We start from the raw sequence: 23,501 nt of genomic DNA, 5'->3' as shown, positions 1-23,501 counted from the left end.
TTAGAAAATAGTTTTTGTTCTGCAGTTATGTCCCTTTGTTCATTCCTAACATTGTTGGTGTTCTCTTTTGGTTTTGATTATTTGGGCTAGTGGTGTTTCCATTTTACTAGACTCTTCCAAAAGCCGACTTTTGGCTTAGTTGATAATCTCTGACATATATTTGCTTTCTATTTCATTAATCTCTGCTTTTTATTGTTTTCATCCTTTGAGATTTTCTGCTGTTCTTTCTCTCACTTCTTATGTTCAATGATTAGCTTATACATTTCTAGTCCTTTTCCAATATAAGCACTTAAAATTATGTTTCCCCCATGAAAGATGCTTACCTTGCTTTGAAGTTGAGGTGTTTTCCACTGGGAGCTCATTGTCATGGACCCTCTCCTCTGGAATAGGCATTGCACGGCAGCTTCCAAAGACCCATGGGCTCCTATTACCAAGATCTTCTTTCCATCTAAGTTGACACCTATCCACCAAATGGAAATTCAGTATTATAATCAAAACTTCAGAGCCTTTCTCCCATGCAGCTTTAGCGTTAGGAAAAAGAACCTTTTAAAACTTGGCCCTCTGAGCCAAGTTAGAGCCTATAATGACTATCAGCCATGATTTACTCTTTCTTTGTGAATGTTATGGCTGAGTGACTGAGAATCATCATCCTGATCATTCACAAAATGGAGAAAGTGTCTACATGGCTTATCTCAGCTTAATGGCTAATGTCTTAGAGGCATGTATTAAAAATTAATCTTCTAATGGAACTTTGGTATATATTTTGGAGGAGTTTTTTTACTGAAGTAGAGTTGACACACAATGTTACATTAGTTTCAGGTGTACAACAAAGTGATTCGACTATATGTCGAATCTATATGTCACACTGTGCCCACTATAAGCATGGTACTGTCACATAAACGCTATTTCAATACCACTGACTATATTCCTTTTGCTGTACCTTTTATTCCTATGACTTATTCATTCCATAACTAGAAGCCTGTACTTCCTATGCCCCTTCACCCATTTTGCCCACAAACCCTGCATGGCAACCACCAGTTTGTTCTCTATGTTTATGGGTCTGTTTCTGCCTTTGTTTGTTTTTTAGATTCCACATATAAGTGAAATCATATGATATTTGTCTTTCTCTGACTTATTTCACTTAGCATAATACCCTCTAGGTCCATCCGTGTTGTCACAAATGGCAAAACCGCATTTTTTTTTTTTTTAAGATTTCTTATTTATTTATTTGACAGAGAGAGACACAGCTAGAGAGGGAACACAAGCAGGGGAAGTGGGGGAGGGAGAAGCAGGCTTCCCGCTGAGCAGGGAGCCCGATGTGGGGCTCGATCCCAGGACCCTGGGATCATGACCTGAGCCGAAGGCAGATGCTTAACGACTGAGCCACCCAGGTACCCCAAAACCTCACTCTTTTTTAAAGCTGAATAATATTCCATTGTATATGTATACCACGTCTTCTCTATCCATTCATCTATCAGTAGATACTTAGCTTGCTTCCATATCTTGGCTATTGTAAATAATGCTGCAGTAAACATAGGGGAGCATGTTATCTCTTGGAATTACTGTTTTCATTTTCTTTGGGTAAACACCCAGGGAGTGGAATTACTGGATCATATGGTATTTCTATTTTTAATTTTTTGAGGAACCTCCATACTGTTTTCCAAAGTGGCTGCACCAGTTTGCAATTCCACCAACAGTGCACGAGGGTTCTTTTTTCTCCCCATCTTCATCAACACTTGTTACTTCTTTTGTTTTTGATTCTAGCCATTCTGATTGGTGTGAGGTGATAGCTCATTGTGGTTTTTATTTGCATTTCCCTGATGAGGAGTGATATTGAGCACTCTTTCATGTGCTTGTAGGCCATCTGTATGTCTTCTTTGGGAAAATGTCTATTCAGACATTTCTAATATTTTTTTTTAAAGATTTTATTTATTTATCTGACAGGGAGATAGAGAGAGAGCACAAGCAGGGGAAGCGGCAGGCAGAGGGAGAGGGAGAAGCAGGCTCCCCACCGAGCAGGGAGCCGGACATGGGGCTCGATCCCAGGACCCTGGGATCATGACCTGAGCCGAAGGCAGATGCTTAACCGACAGCCAGCCAGGTACCCCAGACATTTCTAATATTTTAATTGGATTATTATTATTATTATTGGGTATTGAGTTGTAAAAGTTCTTTATATATTTGGCATATTAAATATTTTGCAATTTTTGTTTGATGGTTGTATGTTTTGGTATGGAGGAGGGACATTTGCTTCTCTTTTACTAAGCTGGAATAGAGAAAAATTTAGTTAGTTAAATTTTTATATACTCAGCTAGAAAGTCCTTAAAATATATAAAACACACAGTAACAATTTACTCATCAATCTGATAACCAAGAAAAAGAAATTGTTCATTTCTATGTCACTGACATAAAAGAGAAAGGTCAAGGGGAGAACAATGGAAATTATGGAAATTAAATACAGATTATTGAAAGAGATACTGCTCACTGATAAATCCCAATCAAGGTTTCCACACCCTGAACTCTATCTGACAGCTTCCTCATTTAAATGTTAAATGTAAGTTTTATTTACATTTACATATTGACAGATTTGAGAAGTTGAAACTTGGAACATTTTTCATTGTGGTTATTTTGAGTGTTTCCTGAGAGAAGCCAAGCCTTTGTTCACAACAGGCCACTCATCTTTACCAGTTTCTTTTTTTCTTTTTTAAAGATTTTTTATTTATTTATTTGACACAGAGAGAGATAGCTAGAGAGGGAACACAAGCAGGGGAAGTGGGAGAGGGAGAAGTAGGCTCCTGGCTGAGCAGGGAGCCCGATGCGGGGCTCGATCCCAGGTACTCTGGTTTCTCTTCAGATCGCATAAATCTTTCGCCTTTTACCAGTTTCTTTTTAAAACTATAATACAGTTAATCTTGTTAGAAAAATTTGTCATAGTCATTTGTATCTCCCAGACGATGAGAAAAAGAGCCGACTTTGTGAATATCACTTGTTTCTATGTTGAGTATCACTTGTATTATCTATGTTTCAGTTAGAATCTTCTGGAAAGAAATCCTTATTTAAAAATCACGTTAAGGGGCGCCTGGGTGGAGGGCGCCTGGGTGGCTCAGTCGGTTAAGCAACTGCCTTCGGCTCTGGTCATGATCCCAGGGTCCTGGGATCGAGCCCCACATAGGGCTCCCTGCTCAGCAGGAAGCGTGCTTCTCCCTCTCCTACTCCCCCTGCTTGTGTTCCCTCTCTTGCTGTGTCTCTGTCAAATAAATAAATAAAATCTTTAAATAAATAAGTAAATAAGTAAATAAGTAAATAAATAAAATAAAACAAATCAAGTTAAGTCCCAAAAAAGAGAAAATTGCAGCATTTCTGAAGGAGCAATCATACCTGACTTTTCAAGAAGTTCAATCACAGCTCTGGCCACAGGTGAGATGTAACATTCATGGGCATCTCCACGGACCAGCCTCCCCAGGTTTATGTCTGTTACTCTGAATTTGAAAAAAAGGAAAGTTGTAAGTCAAAACTTTGTCAAAACTCACTCATCTATAACTCACAAGTATCAATCCCAAATAATATCCCCATCAATGTTGGACAGATAGGCTATATTAAATCATTAAATATAAATTACAATACAAGTTAGTAACAAAATGGGGACAGAAAAGTTTTCACAAAAGATTTGAAATTACACTTTGATACCTTCAGGTTCTGGATGTTTTCTCACTGATTAGGGCTTCTTCTCCTTTCTAGTTAGTCTAGTACTGGATCAGAGGTTTTCATGACAACATTTCAACCTGTGTTTGGGTCTATCCTCGGTCTGAGGGCCCACAGAGGCTAGAGTAACGGAAGGAGCCTGGGTGTGTCCGCCAGGCAGCAGCCTTCCAATCCAGCTCCCATGAGACACACTGGATTGGGAGTCTAATTTTTCAATTTGCTTATAACCTCGTAACACTAAATACCTGATGTTCTTTTTGGTCGCAGTACAAAACATTTCCTATTTCCTTGTAGGAAAATGAGGTTTTTACTCTCCATCAAATCGCCCACATGAATGGGCAGTACTCCTTGTCTCGTGAAGCAGGTGTCACGCCAGATGTGAATCAAAGACACAATATTAGCACACCACATATTTATAGTTCTTCCCCTCTAATTTCAAATAAAACCTTGTGTTATGAATAAAAGTGCTTGTTTTGTTTTTCTCAACCGGCCTGGGACTAAGGAAGCATGGGGTACTGCTGGTGACTCAGGACTCTGGGGTATTTCTTTGGTCTGGCAGAATTTTCAAGGAAAACCTTATTTAGAAGAGGAAGGCTGGTCAAGGACTCCATAAGTCAGGCAGCAGGTTACGAAATGAATGTGACAATGTGAAGGACGTTACTTCCAGAAAGGCACCCAAGCCAAGGGCAAGTACCCATTGCAAAATATGTAACTTTCTTATACGGAATTTAAAAAGCCCTCAAATTCCTGAACTAGTTAAAGGATTTCTTCCACTCTTAATTACGGACACAGCTGAAACAGTGGAACTAAAAGGAAAAAAAGTCACAGTAGAAAAGCTCATTTAGCAATAAGACTTGATTTTTTCTTTTATATTTTCTCACCCATCCACATCTTTTTCTGGTTTCAAGGCATTGAGGACTTTGTTGCTAAACGAGTTCTCGGAGATCTGAAGGGCAAGGCCATGTACTCTGGTGTCTTCGTTAATCTTCAAGATTTCATCTATAATCTACAGAGAAAAAAAAAAAACAACCCTAAAATCAGTATTACAAAAATAAGACCCAACAGAAGAAGCTTTACATTAAAAAAAAAAATAGATTCATAAAAATGCATCATTTCTTTTTCACTCCTTGTTGAAGACTTGCTGTAAAGCAGAATGAAGAAAGTCTATTTCCTCTTCTCATCATGTTTATAAAAGCTTTCAAAAGCAGCGCAGAATTTTAGTGACTTCTCAATCTTTCTTATTGCGCTACTCCCTGCCACAACAGAACCAAACCAAACCAAACCAAACGTTGAGTTAGGCAAAAGATAATTCCACGATTATACTTGAGTGAAACACACTGCCAGCTTCAGGGAGACCAGGAGGCACGAATCTCAAGAGTTCCAAACTGGCCCAGACAACCCTGTGTTTCAAACGCAACGTGTTCAACAAAACCTTCCCAACTGTCAACCCCAAGAAGCCATCACTCAAGTCCTCATGTTCCCTGGATCTGAATGGACCCAGAAAGCATTTCCAAAGGCTTGTGATTGATAAATTCGAAGCACAGATACCTCCTTTTTATAGGAAACACTAAAATAATTCACTATTTCTGAAAAAGACCAAAGTGCAGCTTGGGAAGGTAATGTAAAAATGTAAAAGCTAATGAATGGCTAGGTGTATCTTTCAATAAGAAATGCTCTATCTCTCTATCTCTATTTTATGCCAGGAGATAATATATGGATTCATTTCACTTCACAATATTATTCGTTCATAAGTAAAAGAGATACCAGCCCACGGATATGGGTCTCACTGTGAGAAGTATTGCGTTACCACCTCTGTTTCACTGTCCAGCAAAAATCACTGTGGTATTTCTACCTGGTAAGAGAGGAAAACGCTGTTTGATACACAAAAACCAGAAAAAAAACTTTGTTTCATTTATTCACCATGCTTTCATTCATTCAACAGATATTGCATGTTTTGAGTACCTATTCTGTGCCAGTTCTAAGACAGGAAATACAGTTGTGAATAAAGTGCCTGCCCCCCGAGAGCTTATATTCCAGTGGGGAAGACATGAGGGAAAACGAAAAATAATAATGGTATAATCTCTGGAAATGGTAAATGATGGTAAAGAAAACTAAAGCAGATTAAGCAAGGTAAAGGGCTAATGGAGTAATGGCAGGTTGGGGGTGGTTGGAGGGAGTGACATCGAACGAGAGCCCAGAATGAAGTGAGGGGTCTGTGGTTACCCGTACCTAGGATGTGGCAGACGCAACAATGAAATCTTAATTAATAAATTAAGATCCTTACTCTTTTCCAACATAATAATACCACCACCATACAAATTTACATTTACTAGAATGTCAGAGAAAAATAGGGAATAGATGACTCCATCAAAAAATAAGTCAGGGAATAAAAAAGGTGAAGGGCTAGCAATACCAGGGGCAAACAACCCAAATGCAGACAATGGGTGTCCTTCTGCAAAGGGGCAACAAATGTCTCTGCATTTGTTAAGGCTGGTACGTCAGGGGTCAATATCTGTAATATATTACAAAGACAAGTGTGGCAGAAACGATTTGCCCAGATACAGTTTCCCTTCTTCTTCAGCAATAGACTCTTGGTTTTTAGGCGCTGTAATAGATGTTAGATCATTTGATGATTTCCACCTGGTGGAAAGACTATTATTTCCCAGCCTTCCTTGCTTCGTGGCCAAGCAATGAGGCTCAGGCCACTGGCATGGAAGCATAATTGAAGCATAACTGTGACTTTCAGGAAACTGCTCCTGAAGGGAAGAGACTGGGGGCCTGTCTTTTGTCGTTGTCCTTTCTTTTTCTTGCTGGTGACAAGAAGTTGTTGAACTGAGCCCCATGATCTGGGAAAACAAGGAAGGCTAAAAAAGCACCCCCACCCTCTATGTACTGCAAAGAACCAAGTACAGGCCCTAAAAATGCCCATTCACTGTCTCATAAATGATGAGGTGAGCTACTTGCCTCCATCTGAACAAAATGCTGAAAATGTTAAGTTTCCTTCCTTCCCCTAGGTTGCTAAACTTTGACCCACCCTTCACTTGGTTAGCAGACAATCCCTTCTGAGAAGAGTCTGGCCTCAGGGTAAAACATCTTCTGACCTGCCATCCCATCAAGGTCCTCTCTCATCCCACTTTCTCACACTGGGTTCTTTCTGGCCTTCTCTACCCCTCCCTGTAAAAGAAAAACCCTTTGGCCTACCTCTCAGAGGATTACAGATCTTATGGTCAGAGTATACTCCCTACTGCAATAATCCTTTTCAATTATGTCTCTCCTTACTAAGTCTGGATTTATTTGACACTGGCTAGAATGTGGATGTGATCTGCAGAGTTGAATCTGCCATTTGGATACGAGATAGTCCAACAGACAATAAAGCAGCAAGATCGAAGGAGCCTAAGTTTCTGGTGACCCTGTGATGCCACAATACCAGCCCGCTTCTAAACTTTACTTATGTATGAGAAAAATAAACTTCTGTGTTATTTCATATTCTGTTACTTGACGTTTTCCATCATGGACAGTCAAATCAAATCTTCACTGCCACAGCCCGTGTGAAGAAAGGCTAGTCACAGAAGGGCCAAATGCTAGCATGGCCCGTGGGCCAATTTCCTCACCACTACTTATGGGGGTGGCTGCTTCTCCCAGGCTTGAGATGACAATTGCAAAGGCTGTTACTCCCGGAACATCTGCCTGGAAAGGACGCTGATGACTATCTCCTTCTATTCCTTTGTTTTCTTAATAAGGCAACTGCGCCACAGGGAAGCCAAAGGAATGGCCAAGGACCAACAACCCGTCACGACAGGGCGAAACCAGAACTAGTCCTCCAGACCCCGACAGCCAGACAGTTTCCACTAGACACTGCTGCGGCAGCCAAAAAACACAACCCAAGTCACCAAGTCTAACTCAAGTCTTCAACAGAAACACGTATTAAGGGACAAACAGATCAAGAAGCATTTATACTAGAGGGAAAAGTGAACTCTTCCCTCTAAGAATTCAGCCACAAAGACAAGACTGATCTTTTCGAATGACAACTAAGAGATGCTAACAGGTATATTATGTCTAAAGAGGAAAGCACCCTCTGTTCAAGTGCCCGTGGTAGTTACCTCGGCTTCACTGCTATCCGGAGGAAGGCAAATGTGAGTGATGTTCAGACCAGCCTGCAAAAGGAACACAAAGTTGTTCTGTCACTGTGAGAGAATGTAACATCAAAAAATTAGATGAATTTGTAGAATTCGACAATCCTCACCTCCTCTGCCAAATTCTGGTTTATTTCCTGCATCAAGTTATCATCACCTGCCTTTGGAGATGGGAGTAAGAAGGAGAATGTAACAGCAACAAAAACATCTTGACAAAGCACAAAACGTAATACAGAGGCTAATTTTGTGATTATAAATTATCCAATTTATTAGAAAGAGAAGGAAATGCAGAATCTTATTGCTCACAGAAGGAGACTAATAGCTGGTATTTATTGACATATCAATTCTCAGCTTTCAAATTATGTTACTTTTAAAAAGTAATAGCCCTCCTAAGGCTCATGTAGCCACCCAGCCAGCACCCTTTCTAAAGGGTGTTTGGACACCACGGACAGGGCTTTAGGTGACTTGTCCGTACCTGGAAACCCATCAGCAAGCAGAATCCCAGGAGGTCCAGGCTCAGATCACTTTTCTTTCAACCTTCTGGCTTGCCTAGCTTTGTAGGGGATGTGGAGACAGACCCCAAGAACGCAAGTGACTTGAGCATAGCTCCACAGTCTTGAAAATCACAGCGCTGATGGCATTCCAGGCTGCTATTCTGACACATTACATGCGTGCCAAAATGAGGTGGCGGCCCACCTGCTGTGCTGTGTGAGCTTCCAGGCTTGGCTCATCTCCTGACTGCTCTGCACCTGTTACCCCATAGGGGTGCCAAGAAGGAGGGCAAACAGCACCAACTACAGTTGGGAACGAAGGGGCCGCAGTCAAGAGATGTACATGAAATGCCAAGTCCTTCTGACATGTATTGACGTGTGGCCCTTCAGGCTTATGGCAGGCTTTACCAGGTTTCGTAGTAAGATCATCAAGCCTCCTTCTTCCACAGAAACAAAGGGGGAACTTTTCCCCTTATCACGTTCAAGTCACATCTGATAAGCATCTCTGAGCACATATGGACACAATAATGTCCTATGTAACACAACTGATGTGGGTGCCTACCTCCTAACCTCTCAAAGCAACTCACAAAAGACCCATTCAGGCAGGGAGGTAACTAACCAGTGACCTGGTAGAAGCAAAATGACCAAAGGAAGAGGGACATGACCATATTTTCATCTCTGCCCTCTCCTCCCTGTGAAGACCACTTTTGTGACAAGAAATGCCCTGGTCTTCTGCAGACAATTCTCTTCTACATTGAAAGGCATCCTAAAAGAGGAGTACGGAACCATGGTCTCAGCTTACCTGAATAATAGCAAGCACCGGCTTAAAGGTAGGGTTTTTTTCTTGCAATAAATTCAGAACCTCTTTTGAATTCTGAATGACTTCTCTGCATTGAGAAAGAAAACCAACACATAGTCATGTCTTTGTTAATGACTAGAAAGGACCGATCCAACACATATTCCTAGAAAGTTCGTCCCTGTAAGTGAAAATAGTTAGATGACATAAGGATGCGCTCCAAGCGTGGGAAGTGTGGCGAGGAGGGGCAGGATAACCATCTTGAAGTACAACACAGAGTAAACTGTGACCATCTGATTTTAAAAATAAGCAGAGGCGTGCAAACTAGATGTAAACAATTATTTTCCAGGGGTGAATTCTCTTGTATTTTCCAAGTTGGCTATAATAAAACCGTTGCGTTTCTTTTTAAATAATCCCCTTCCTCCACCCACATCCATCCCTAGGGGGTCCCATGGGGACTGCAAACATTGGTGGGGGGAGGGTAACAGAGACTGGGGAGGGGGCTTGCTGTCAGATAAACGGGTGGGTCACGGATAAATCCTAGGTCCCAGAATTCAAAGGAATGTGAAGGGAGAGGGTGGGGAAGAAAACAGAGGGGAAGGGAGGGGGAGGTTGGAGGAAGGGAGAGGAAAAGGGCAGTGGGGGAAGAGAAGGGTGGATGGGAACGGAAACACTAGGGCTGCATCAGAATATGATACTCTCCCCAGGCCTCTTACGGAGAGAGCCCGTCAGTCCTCGGGGCGCCCCGCCACCCAAGTCTGCATTTGGACTTCCTAAAAGTCCCAGCAGGTGCCATCACCACCTGAGTACCACCGGTGGGAGGAGGACAAGGGGTGCCAGCCTAGGCAGGGCAGCCCTAGATGATGTGGTACAAGTCACATGCTCCTTCTGCAGTCTTCTGGGACGAGCGGTTGCAGACTCCTTCACCCCCATCACTGTGACGTGGTCCTCACCTGCATACGAAGTTGGCTTTTCTTCTCTCATGATAACAGACAAAAGGTTCAGCCGAGGCAGTACCCAGGCCCTGTGTTAAGACCGTCTCTAAGTTTTGTTTTCTGTCTGACAGGGTCTTAACGTGCACCGAACAGCTTCCAAAACCTACAAGGTGACGTTCCGGCCACACAGTATCAGTAGTACATGGCTGAGGGCACAAGGGCATTGCTCAGTTTCGCCCAGTTGTCAAAGAAGCTGCTGAGCACCCTGGAGGAAGTTGCTCTTCCGTAGGCAGAGGAAAAGAGAGGGGTGCTCAGGAGACAGAAAGGCTTCAAAACTCAACCAGGATGAGCCTTCCCACCTGCCACTGGGCTACCCGAGGCAGAATAGGGAGGCACGCAACTGTACGTGGCCTGTGAAGATTTTCATCTGTTTTGTTTCTAAACAGTTGGCTGAAGCAACTTAATTCTCCAAGAAAAAACTGTATTATTGTGTTGAATAACTGAGACTATGTGAAAGTTTACAAATTGCCTTATAGGGGCGCCTGGGTGGCTCAGTTGGTGAAGCGACTGCCTTCGGCTCAGGTCATGATCCTGGAGTCCCGGGATCGAGTCCCGCATCGGGCTCCCTGCTCAGCAGGGAGTCTGCTTCTCCCTCTTACCCTCCTCCCTCTCATGCTCTCTCTCTCTCATTCTCTCTCTCAAATAAATAAATAAAATCTTGGGCGCCTGGGTGGCTCAGTCGGTTAAGCGACTGCCTTCGGCTCAGGTCGTGATCCTGGAGTCCCGGGATCGAGTCCCGCATCGGGCTCCCTGCTCGGCAGGGAGTCTGCTTCTCCCTCTGACCCTCCCCCCTCTCATGCTCTCTCTATCTCATTCTCTCTCTCAAATAAATAAATAAAATCTTAAAAAAAAAAAAATTGCCTTATAAATGAACACTAAAATCTCCTGTCCAATAATGTGTGGCTGAGGGCCACATGCCACACTGTTGCCCTGCCTTTCATGACTGTTAATTTGGGCTGAGTGGGTCCTCCTGCCTGGTTCTGGAAGTCACTGGAGCGTAGGACCCAAGTGGTTTTTGGCAATGTGCTTGAGGATCACCTGGGCAGCTTGTAAGAAGCAAGGTTTCTGTGTCTCACCCCAGAAAGTCAGATTCGACAGGGCTGGGTGAGGCCCAGGAACGTGCATTTTCAACAAGGGAGCCAGGGGACTCTTAGGCTTGGGTAGAGGCAAAACAGCCATGCACCAGGACGTGGGCCTCCAACGAACCTGCATGATCAGTTTACTGAATCTCTAATCAACTCCAGTAGCCTCATCCGTGAAACAGGTGTCCTATGGCTACCCTAGGACACTAAAAAATACTCATTTGACACCAACAGTTTCCCCAAAAAACTGTTCATAGCCTTGACCACCACCCTCAATAGCGTGAAGGGACCAAACACTTCTATAAAAGCACAAACCTGTCACCAACAAAGCAAATAAAGCTGGCCAGTTCTCCCCACCTCTTGTAAGTGTGAGGTTTCATTCTTTGGGGTTATTCATGATTCCTACAGTGACAAGTAAAGTAAGCACGAAAGCAGTCACCAGGCTTAACAGATCTAAAAAGTAGCATAAATGTTTCTAATCAGAGATTTTCTCACTCCTGGGACAAAAGCTGCCTTGTCAATTTCCAGCTAGAAGGAATGTGTGACTCTCCAGCCAGGCTGTCATGTGTCATTACTGAAGAAGATTTTAAGAATTTATAATGTAACTGGTAGATTAAAGTATCTACTACTGGAAAAGACTTCAATTACCTCCATTTTGACCTTTAACTTTTTTTTTTTTAAGATTTTATTTATTTATTTGACAGAGAGAGAGAGAGAGACAGCGAGAGAGGGAACACAAACAAGGGGAGCGGGAGAGGGAGAAGCAGGCTTCCTGCCCAGCAGGGAGCCCGATGCGGGGCTCGATCCCAGGATCCTGGGATCATGACCTGAGCTGAAGGCAGACGCTTAACGACTGAGCCACCCAGGCGCCCCTGACCTTTAACTTTCTAATTGATGAAATTCTTTCTTCCAGCTTATCTCTTAACTCAGGCAAAAGACTTGGAAGGCAAAGCATCCCTAGATGGGGGGCGGGGGGGGGGACACAAACCACCCCCTCAAGCAATAAGGACTGCCCTGGGCCAGCAAGACCCCACCAGTGATTGACCCCAAGACAATGACCCGACCTTGACCACCCACCTGCCTGTACCCACCAACCTGAGTCCCACATTTTCCTTATATAAACCTAGAAGTATTTTCAGCACTTGGGAGACAGTTTTTGAGATATTAGTCCACTATCTTCCTGGTGTTGGCCTCACTGAAATAAATTTCCTTCTTGTCTCACCCCTTGTCTCTCTGCCTTTGGATTTTGTCAGCGGTGAGTAGCTGAACCTGCTGGTCTGGGACCTTAGAGGCAGGTGCTCTCGCATGCCGGCGCCCAAGTTACACTAGCACTCACTCTACAACAAGTTGGTCTCCCTTTGGCTGGGAAATAATGTGTCCACTGGGCATAAGCCTGCTGGAATAATGACCTCATTTCTCAGTCTCCCTTGCAGCTAGCTGTGGCCACGCCAGAGTCTCAGAGGCAGCCGCTGACAAGGTTATTTAAAACTACCAATTTAAGGACATCCCTGAATGCAGAGCCCCTTTATTGATTTCAAAGGCAAAAGAGGTACCAGCGCACACACAGGGTTAAAATTTCCAAAACAGTGTCTTCTAAGGACAGCCATCAGTATTCGGAGAAATAGCCCAGGCTGAAAGCACCACAGAGCCGTTTAATAAACCTACAGCACTGGTAATTTCGTGGATACATTCAATATAATAGTAACAGTAGTATGGACACAACTGAGGATGGTTTGGATGACTGGGTACTTCCTATGAACACTTCCACTCATTTTCCTCTTTAAGAGAATTCAGAGCGTGAGCTGCACATGGCATCGGCTAGAGAGCGCATTTCCCGGTTCACCTGTGACTGGATGGGCTCATGACATTAACTGCTGGCCAACAAGGTTGTGAGCACTGGCCAGACGGAGGCGAGGAACGTGCGGCTAAGAGAAAGATCCACCAGCACCCTGGCCCCCTTTCCCTCGTGCTGGCTGGGAGGCAGGTGCTGGAGCAGTAAGCAGGCATCATAGGGTCATCATCCTACCTTCCCTGTCTGCCTCCCTCTGGACGCTAAGGTCCACAACACTTGGCGGTATCTTGATTAAAGCAGCCTAGCCTGCTTCCTACTCATGCACAGGGCTGATCTGGGAGCTCGAATCTTATTTGCTGTGTTTCACCCAATTTCAGATACAGAATGAAAGACATGTCACCGTTTTACAAACCCCTAAGAAAGAAAAACAAGCTGGCAGTTAAACTATGGCACAATCTTTTCTTCACAAATGGTGTATTCTGTAAGTATGAAAAGAATTTTTAAGACTGATTTAGACATAGATATTTTGTTTGCCATAAACCACTCGTATGAGCATAAAAAGTAAAACTACCAAACTGAAACATTCCTAAAACTTCTTCACATTCAGGATATGACTCTTCTGAGTGACTTAAAAAAAAAAAAGTATTTAAGTAATCTGTATACTCAGCGTGGGGGCTCGAACTCATGACCCTGAGATCAAGAGACGTGCGTTCCTTGGACTGAGCCAGCCAGGCACCCCAAGTGACTTTTTTGATTCAAGAGTCCTTGACGGCAGTTTCTTTTTTTCCCTCCATTCAATATCACCCTCTGTGCCATCAAAGGTGTTAGTGATGTGGCATTTTTTGAAAAACCCTATCACTCTTGTCCCTGAGGTTTTCCTTAAATTCCTGACACCCATTCTGCAAGTTTTCTTGTTAGAGCTTTCTCAATTCTACCAGGTATCACTGGGCAGTTATCAGAAAAAAACAGAAATCATTTCATTTCCTAAAATAGCCCTTCCATGACTTGTTGATGGAAATGTTGGGGATTAATGGAGAAATTAGAGGTCACTACGCTTTTGAGGGAGCTTATTCATTCACTTTTCTGGCATATTTCATGAAATTAAAAAACAAAACAAAACCTAACATACACAGATTTGTGGATGTCTATCCTAGGTGACTCCTAGCTAGGCCCACCTCCCTATTTCCTCCAGTCCTCGGGGAATCTCTTGGAGGAAAGTTTTGTTAGATGATGCACATAAGTCAATTAAGTTACAACAATATGCACGGCCAGGTTCCCACAGGTACAGGCAATGACAAATAGGCGATGACTGTCACGTGACCAACAGCAATTGTCAGACAATCAATTAAAGCCTAGTTTTGGAGATATTAAAAAATATGCCTTTTAGGATTAGCAGAGTATAGTGATGTCCACAACAACTTTTGAAACTGGTGATAATGGTTCCCATTTTGTATATGAACAGAGATCAAACAGCTTGCCCCAATTCTCACACCTAGGAAGTACTGGAGTCATATTGCAAAGCAAAGCACCTATTCCTTAACCATAATCCCATGAAGCAGTAATTCATTGTACAACACTTTCTCTTCTTAGTTTAGAACAGAAGGGCCAGCAAACTTTGACACACCAGGTTAAAAACAGCTTTTTGCACTTTTAAATGGTTAGAAAAGGGGCACCTGGGTGGCTCAGATGGTTAAGCGTCTGCCTTCGGCTCAGGTCATGATCCCAGAGTCCTGGGATCGAGTCCCACATCGGGCTCCCTGCTCCTTGGGAGCCTGCTTCTCCCTCTGCGCCTCTCTCTCTCTCTCATGAATGAATAAATAAAATCTTTAAATAAATAAATAAATGGTTAGAAAAATCAAAATAATATTTTGTAGCATGTGAATATCATGTGCAATTCAAATGTCAGTATCCATAAATAAAATTGGCCTTTGTCATTAAAAAAATTATGAAAATGTTTTTTTCCTCACATAAAAGTGCCTACATAAATAGCTTCTATTTTGCCTACTGCCCTGCAAAACCTACACTATTTACTATCTAGTCCTTGGCAGAATTGCTAACCCCTGGCTTAGAATGCTCTAAAATAAATAAATAAATAGCCAATATTTGTGGAGGTCTTGCTATGACAGTTCCTGGGTTATGCATTTTGTACGTGTTCTCTCACGCGTTCCTTTCCGGAACCCTGTGAGGTAGACTACCACTCCCCCACGGGAGTGCAGGAATTGAGACTGCCGCCAGGGCCAGCAGGATCCTGACCCAGGTCCCCAAATGACCATTCTGCTCATCTCTAAGTCAGGCAATGAAAAGAACATTCATGAATACAATCTACAAATGAACCCAAATCTTGAGCGATGCATTCACCATCATGCCCCAAGTGGCCACCCTACACATGGCACTCTTTCCAGGAGGAAGCATCTAGCAGTGAACAAGAGACAAGGCCGTGGCCCCACAGAGCTTTCATTCCGGGGAGGTTGGGGGAGACAGACAATAAATGAAGAAGAAAGTGTCAGGTAGCCGTAAGAGCTACCCAGAAAATAAGAGGGGGATGGGGTGGTGATTTCTGCCTCCCATACGGTCTTCAAACCCTGACCCACTAAGGGGAGCTCAGCTGTACCCTGGTGAAATTCTAATGACCCGAAGAGAGGCCTTAAGTACTCCTACATTCCGAAAGAAGACAAGATAGTTTAAGCAGAAGGCTCCTTAGAGTCATCGGCTACACCATAAAGGGCTTTGGGAACGGAGGAGGGAAAGGCAATTACTTTCACAAGGAGGGACAGAAGGAAAAAGGAAGAGGATGTGAATGGATGGAGAACAGCCTACTCAGTGACAAGGCAACCTGGAACCAGGAATCCTCCCTGGGGGTGGAGAGGCAGGTAAGGGCTTTCCCGGCACGTCCAGGTTTGTCCTGAGTGCCTCGCTCCACAGGTTTAGTTCCCCAGTGAACCCACTTCTCCAGGAAGGGCCATTCAAGGCTCTTCCTGCCCTCTCTCCCACTGAGGAACAAGGAGGGGGTGCGGGGGGGGGGAGGAGGGGCACAAGTGGCGTCTCCGGTGGGGGGCGGGCAGGAAAAGGCTGGGCCCAGAACTCCCGCAGGTCATCTCTGTATCGGGCGAGAACTTTCTATACGCAGCTGCGCTGGGGACTCCCGGCCCACCCGTGCAGCGATGGGGGGCACGAGTGGGCCCGACTCCTCGGCCGCATTCTGCCTGTTGTCAGGTGGGCCCGGCTCCACGTTAACGCGCCCAGAAAATGATCATGTAACTCAAGAAAGCACGCTTCCCCACCCGCAGGAGGCTGCGGCGTTGCGGGCCGCGGAGGACCGCGCAGGTAGGCGCGCGCGCCCGGCCAAGGCCGCCTCTCCCGCGCCCGGGGCCGCCTCCCGTCCCCCGCCCGGCCCCGCCCGGCCCCGCCCGCGGCGCCCCGCCTCCGCCGCGCTCCCGCCCTCCGCCGCGCCGCCCCTTCCCCGCCCCGCCGCGCCCGGCGCCGTTGCATCAGAGCCGGCCGGGGTGGCGCACGTGGAGCGGGGCGCGCGGGCCGGGGGCGCGGCACCCGCCGGGGATGCCCGCGCCCGCGCCGGCCCGGGCGCCGCCGTCCCCCGCCCCGCACAAACTCCCGCCCCGCGATGCCCACGCTCCCCCCGTCAGCCGCCGGGCGCCCCTAGCAAGTTAGCACCAAGCACTCCGAGCCGGAGCCCGGCGAAACACCCGCGGGGAGATGGGGGGGCCGGGACCTCACCGAGACCCGAGCGCCCCGGCCGCCCCACCTCCTGCGGCCCCGGCCGCCGCCCCCCGGCGCCGGAGCGGCGGCGAGCGCCGGACACTCACCTGACGATCGAGTCCCGCGCCGGGGGCGCCCGGCTGCCCTGGCCGCGGCTGCTTCCGACTTGGGCGTCCCGCAGCCGCCGCTGCCCGAGCAGGCCCTCCCCGCCGCCACAGCCGCCGCCGCCGCCGCTGCTGGCGCGGCAGGGCGCTCGGAGGCGGAGCGGCGGGCCCGGGGGCTGCTGCGGACGGCGGAGCCCGCGCAGGAAGAGCGGCAGGCGCGCGCTCATGGCGCCGGGGCGCAGGCGGGCGCCGCGAGGCGGCGAGAGCGAGGGGCGGCGGGCCCTCCGTCCGGGCGGGGATGTGGCTGCGGAGCGCAGAGAGGCGGCGGCGGCAGGCTCCTCCGGAGGGCGGCGGGGCGGGCGCCGGGCCAGGGAACCGGCTGGCGGGTAACGGGCCGGTGTGGCAGGAAGGACCGGCACCTTCCTCCTCAGCCGGAGCGGGAGCCCCTAGGGGGCCCTGCACCTAGAGGCCGTGACGTGAAGAGGGCGGGGGCCTGCGGGACGCGGGCTGCTCCTAGTGGCCTGGCCCTCGGAGGCAGGCTTTCGGGCCCTCCGTCGCTGCTGGGAATCTGACGAGCGAAGAAAATCGCAGGAGGGTGGGGCGGCAGGGCGGCCTCTGGTCCAGCCCAGAGAGAGGGTACATCCTCCCTCTGCCCACGATGCTGAAAAACCCTGCCCCAGGTGGGAGTTTGCTTCCCGGAAGGCCACTTGGCCTACCCCCGGCTTAGATACCCGGGCTTGGATTTGTTCAGGCTGGAGGTGGTCTAGCAGTGAAGGATGCGTGGGTCTTGGAGTTCAGAGGCTGACTTGTAGCCTTGGGCGAGTTAATCTTCTGTGAACCTCAGCTGCCTGCACAGTTAAAACGAGATTATCGATACTTTGTTTATAATCTTATCAGGATGATAATTCCCAAGTAAAGCGGGAATAAAACTAGTGCAAACCCCAAACACCGGTTTTCCAGTAGCTAAACACTGTACGAAGTACTGGAGTGCCATTTCATTTAATCCTAATAAATGTATAGATCTTTCTGGAGTCATGATGAGGTTACCCTCTGATAAACCGATCCTAAAATTGAAACTATGTAAATTGAAACTGCATCGAATACTCCTAACCTACTGAACATCATAGGTTGTTAGCCTAGCCTACCCTAAAAGTGCTCAGAACACTTACTGTAGCCTATAGTTGGGCAAAATCATCTAACACAGAGCTTGTTTTATAATAAAGTGTTGAGGGGCGCCTGGGTGGCTCAATTGGTTGGGCGATTGCCTTCGGCTTAGGTCATGATCCTGCAGTCCCTGGATCGAGTCCCACATCGGGCACCCTGCTTGGCGGGGAGTCTGCTTCTCCCTCTGAGCCTCCCCCCTCTCATGTGCTCTCTCTCTCATTCTCTCTCTCTCAAATAAATAAATAAAATCTTTAAAATAATAATAATAATAATAAAGTGTTGAGTATCTCATGTAATTTATTGAATGTTGCACTGAAAGTGGAAGAAAGAGTGGTTATATGGGTACAGATTGGTTGTCAGTATATGGGTTGTTTACCCCTGTGACCACGTGGCTGACTGGGAGCCTCCTCTGGCTACAAAACTCCCCAGAATGAGGAGAGCATACTGCTGTGTATTGATAGCCCAAGAAAAGAAAAAGTCTGGTTGCAGTTCCATATCTACTGAATGCTTATTGCTTTCACACCATCATGAAGTGGAAAAATCGTAAGTTGAACAGTTGTAAGTCAGAGACTGTCTGTAATGTGTTGAATATTGTCCTGACTTTCAACCTGGGGGAAATGGATCCAGAGAGGTCAGTTGTATGGAGGTTTGCCTGAGTCAAATGATCATGTTCTTAATCCTTTTTTTTAAATCCCCTTTATTTATTTGAGAGAGAGAGAATGAGCAGGGGGAAGACAGAGAAGTAGATTCCTGCTGAGCAGGGAGCCCCATTCGGGGCTTGATCCCAGGACTCCAGGATCATGACCTGAGCTGAAGGCAGACAACCAACCAACTGAGCCACCTAGGCGCCCCTGGTCATGTTCTTAATCTTATACTATTGCCTGCAGTTTTCATTACAGGGTGATGGCCTCATTTGACACAATTTGACTTTGTAGGGTAGAGGAATACTTAACATTGCCACAACCCTGTGAGGTGGGTATTACTACCATTTTATATTGGAGGAAACAAAATCACAGAAGTTATGCCTTGCACAAGCATATGAATATTGGAAAGGAGACTTGAGTGGTTCATTCACCTGCTGCCAGTGATGATCTTGGGCAAATCATAAACCCTTTGGAGGCTTGTCTCATTATAAATTGGCGGCCATTCATTTAGCAGACATTCATTGGACACTAGTGAACATGCACAACTGGTCACCAAGATGAAAATCACCCAGTCCATGGGGAGTATATGGGAGATATCTGCATCTTCCTCTTAATTTTGCTGTGAATCTAAAACTACTCTAAAAAATAAAGTCTTAAAAAAAATTACCCAGTCTCTGTTCTCAGGAAGTTCCAATGGTAGCTCCGCCACAATAGTGACAATTAGCGGGGCGCCTGGGTGGCTCAATTGTTAAGCGTCTGCCTTCGGCTCAGGTCATAATCCTGGAGTCCCGGGATCGAGCCCCACATCGGGCTCCCTGCTCAGCGGGAAGCCTGCTTCTCCCTCTCCCACTCCCCCTGCTTGTGTTCCTTCTCTCGCTGTGTCTCTCTCTGTCAAATAAATAAATAAAATCTTAAAAAAAAAAAAATAGTGACAATTAGCTACTCCACCTAATGAGTGCTGACAATAGTGATATTTAAAATCACAGTGGAGGGTGCCTGGGTGGCTCAGTTGGTTAAGAGACTGCCTTCGGCTCAGGTCATGATCCCGGAGTCCCGGGATCGAGTCCCACATCGGGCTCCCTGCTCGGCGGGGAGCCTGCTTCTCCCTCTAACCCTTCCCCCTCTTGCACACTCACTCTCTCTCTCTCTAATAAATAAATTAAAAAAAAAATAAAATAAATAAAATAAATAAAATAAAATCACAGTGGAGACCATATATTGTATGATCCTAATTACAAGAAATGCCCAGAATAGGCAAATCTGTAGAGACAGAAAATACATTAGTGGTTGCTTAGAGCTAGGAGTAGGGGGAATGGGGAGGTGATAGCTAATGGGTACAGTTGATGAAAATGTTCTAAAATTAATGGTGGTGATGGTTGCACAAATTCATTAATATTCTGAAATCATTGAATTGTACACTTAAAAAAAAAGATTTTTTAGGGGTGCCTGGGTGGCCCAGTCAGTTAAGCATCTGTCTTTGGCTCAGGTCATGATCCCAGGGTCCTGGGATCCAGTCCCACACCAGGGAGCCTGCTTCTCCCTCTCCCTCTGCCCCTCCCCCACCCCCGCTTGTGCTCTCTCTCCCTCTGTGTCAAATAAATAAATAAAATCTTTAACCCCCAAAATTATTTATTTATTTGAGAAATAGAGCAGAGCGTGCAAGAGAGAATACGAGTGGGGAGAGAGGGGCAAAGGGAGAGGGAGAAGCAGGCTCCCTGCTAAGCCAGGAACCTGAGGCAGGGCTCGATCCCAGGACCCTGGGATCATGACCTGATGCGAAGACAGATGCTTAACTGACTGAGCCACCCAGGCGCCCCTGAATTGTACACTTTAATGGGTGAATTGTATGATATGTGAATTCTATGTCAATAAAGCTGTCCCCCCCGCCCAAAAAAAAAAAAAGGCTTGTGAGATAAGGTGTTGGGAGTGCTGGGGTTTAACTGTTCTGGAGGAGAATTGGAGACAACAAAGGATCTGATGCTTGAGCTGAGTGGTCTTTAAAAATATATATACTATTGGGCCCCTGGGTGGCTAAGCGACTGTCTTCGGCTCAGGTCATGATCCCGGAGTCCTGGGATCGAGTCCCGCATCGGGCTCCCTGCTCGTCAGGGAGTCTGCTTCTCCCTCTGACCCTACCCCCTCTTGTGCGCTCTCTTTCTCAAATAAATAAAAATAAAAATCTTTAAAACATATATATATAAATATACTATTTATTTATAATCTACAGAGGAGCATAAAGTAAAAAATAGAATCACTCATAACACTATCACTGAAACATAACAATAATTTCGATCTTATTTGAAATTATTTTATAAAATTGCAACCATACTATATATATGTATATGTATGTGTATGTGTGTGTGTGTGTATATATATATATACATATATATATGTCTCTTCTTCACTTACTATATATCTGATTTAATGATGTTAGAAAGGAGAACATTTGAAAAAATGGTTATATATTATAACCTATTTTGTGGGTAGGCCATGATTTATTTTACCTCTCCCTGTTGCTGGTTGTATTATTTCCAGTTTTCGATGTGACAGTGCTGCTGTGAATATCCTTTTATTCATTTGTCAGTAGCTCTGTAATGAGATCCTTCTGTGCGCTAGGGAAGAATGGGAAGAAGGTTGACAGGAAGGGGGTGGAGGGTGGGGGGTGTCACTGACCTCTCAGTCATCCTTTGCTGAAGCAGTTCTCAGAAAACTCAGAACTAGTAGTTGTTAAACTGAGAAAGAAATAGTACAGTACAGAGAAGTGGACAATAACATAACATCTTCATAGTAAAGGGCAACCCTCCTGATCATCCTGAATTGCAAGGAAATTACAGCAGTTTTAGGAATTCCATGGCTCCGCATGGCACAGTAATTTCCAAAGAAGACTTCTCAACATTTAATTAAATAATCTGTATGGGTGAAAATTTGAATAGAAAAGATTAAGTTAAAAAGGTCACACCGAAGCCAAACTAATGAGGAACCACAAAACTAACTTGTTATTGGAAATCCCGGATATTGAAATCACTTAGACTCTATGTATGTGCAGCAAAGCCATTTTGGATAAGGCACTTTGGAGACTGTTCTCAGTCATCAGCAGAAGCCTATGGCAATCCAGGGCGCCTGGGTGGCTCAGTTGGTTAAGCGACTGCCTTCGGCTCAGGTCATGATCCTGGAGTCCCTGGATCGAGTCCCGCATCGGGCTCCCTGCTCGGCAGGGAGTCTGCTTCTCCCTCTGACCCTCCCCCCTCTCATGTGCTCTCTCTCATTCTCTCTCTCTCAAATAAATAAATAAAATCTTAAAAAAAAAAAAAAAAGAAGCCTATGGCGATCCATACCGCTGAGGTGACACTCTGTATCTGTAAAGTAGATATGTTCAAGTGTCATAATGTCCCGTACCTAGAGACACATTGTTTTTTTTAACTGAACTAATATATTTTTTAAAGATTTTATTTACTTACTCATTTGACAGAGAGAGAGAGTACAAGCAGGGGGAGTAGCAGAGGGAGAGGGAGAAGCAGGCTCTCCACTGAGCCGGGAGCCTGATGCTGGGCTCGATCCCAGGATCCCAGGATCCCAGAATCCCAGGATCATGACCTGAGCCGAAGGCAGATGTTTAACTGACTGAGCCACCCAGATGCCCCGAATTGAACTAATATTCTACTTTCTAATCTTAAATAATTTTAGGTGAAAATGAGTTGCTATTTTTAACATTGAGGTAATAAAACACTTTTTGAATCAGAGAACCATGAGTTGTAATAAGTGCTATTAAAGGAGTTAGATCTTCCACTTTGCTTTGACCGTGAAATAGTGAAACAAAACAAGGGGGGGACATTATGTATATGACATGTAGGACCATTTAATAGCACATGATTTCTTTATAATAGTTGCTGCTTAATTAAACTCTATTAGGGGCACCTGGGTGGCTCAGTCAGTTAGGCATCGGGCTTCTTGCTCAGCAGGGGGCCTGCTTCTCCATCTCTCTCTGCCTGTCGCTCTGTCTGCTTGTGCTCTCTTTCTCTGTCAAAAAAAAAAAAAAGGGCACCTGGGTGGCTCAGATGGTTAAGCGTCTGCCTTCGGCTCAGGTCATGATCTCAGGGTCCTGGGATCGAGTCCCACATCGGGCTCCCTGCTCCTTGGGAGCCTGCTTCTCCCTCTGCCTCTCTGTCTGTCATGAATAAATAAATAAAATCTTAAAAAAAAAAAAAATCTATTATGATTGTGACCTTAATATGTAATTAAAAAAAATTTCTTTAAAAGGCCTAGGACAACAAATGTCTGTGCTGATCAAGCCAGTTAAACTATTTGCGTTGACTTCTTTGAATCCTGATGTGTATGATATGCAGGCCTTGTCTTCTGTTCACTTTCACTTCCTCATGAGCCTGATCCTGAAGTCAACACAACCTGAGCCCAAGGTGCTCACATTCCTGAAGAAAGGGATTTGGGTTCTTGCATGCTCATAATGCACACTTGTGTGACCAAAGAATAGGAGAGAAAGATTTATGAAACTAAATTTAGGATACTTCATCCCAGGTTTGTTTCATAGGGATCATTATCTCATTTTGACAGATACATTGGAATCCATTTACCCAAAACTCAAATATGTATTAGTCTGCTTAGCAAAAGTCAACCACGCTCAAAGGAAGGGACTCCATTATGTTGAAGCCTTTAAAAATTCACTCACTAATGTTCTTCCCCTAGTGGATGGAGATCATTTCGGTGCACTTTGAGATGACGTTTGGACATAAGTCAAAGAAATTTCATTTTCAGCATAAGGAATATGCACTTGAAATTAAAATAATTTTTATACATAAGAGTGCATTTGCTCTATACCAGGTTCTATGCTAGGCACATAATTAAGGAGTCAGCTGTGAACCGGTCTCACTG

The 23,501-nt window shown here is 45.3% G+C and overlaps 1 protein-coding gene across 4 annotated transcripts in view; it reads right to left on the bottom strand.

Moving 5' to 3' along the window:
* MTHFD1L (methylenetetrahydrofolate dehydrogenase (NADP+ dependent) 1 like) overlaps nt 1–17,362 on the bottom strand; it is a 185,731-nt gene extending 168,369 nt beyond the window's left edge. The window contains exons 1-7 of one of the 4 annotated variants that reach the window (XM_034991008.1): nt 16,813–17,362; nt 9,129–9,213; nt 7,946–7,996; nt 7,803–7,856; nt 4,584–4,708; nt 3,379–3,479; nt 324–460 (exon numbers count right to left, since the gene is read on the bottom strand). In XM_034991008.1, coding sequence (XP_034846899.1) covers nt 324–460; nt 3,379–3,479; nt 4,584–4,708; nt 7,803–7,856; nt 7,946–7,996; nt 9,129–9,213; nt 16,813–17,036 — 777 coding nt within the window. In that variant the 5' untranslated portion in view covers nt 17,037–17,362. The remainder of the gene's footprint in view (nt 1–323; nt 461–3,378; nt 3,480–4,583; nt 4,709–7,802; nt 7,857–7,945; nt 7,997–9,128; nt 9,214–16,812) is intronic. The other 3 variants (XM_034991006.1, XM_034991005.1, XM_034991007.1) reach the window with 3 other exon arrangements.
* Between the last annotated feature and the right edge of the window lie 6,139 nt (nt 17,363–23,501).

Source organism: Mirounga leonina, unplaced genomic scaffold (assembly GCF_011800145.1).
Source record: "Mirounga leonina isolate KUSES-001 unplaced genomic scaffold, KU_Mleo_1.0 Mir_53, whole genome shotgun sequence".
In the NCBI taxonomy this organism is placed as follows: Eukaryota; Metazoa; Chordata; class Mammalia; order Carnivora; family Phocidae; genus Mirounga; species Mirounga leonina.
The sequence above is the reverse complement of the archived record's forward strand: the minus strand, read 5'-3'. Positions and strand labels throughout refer to the sequence as shown.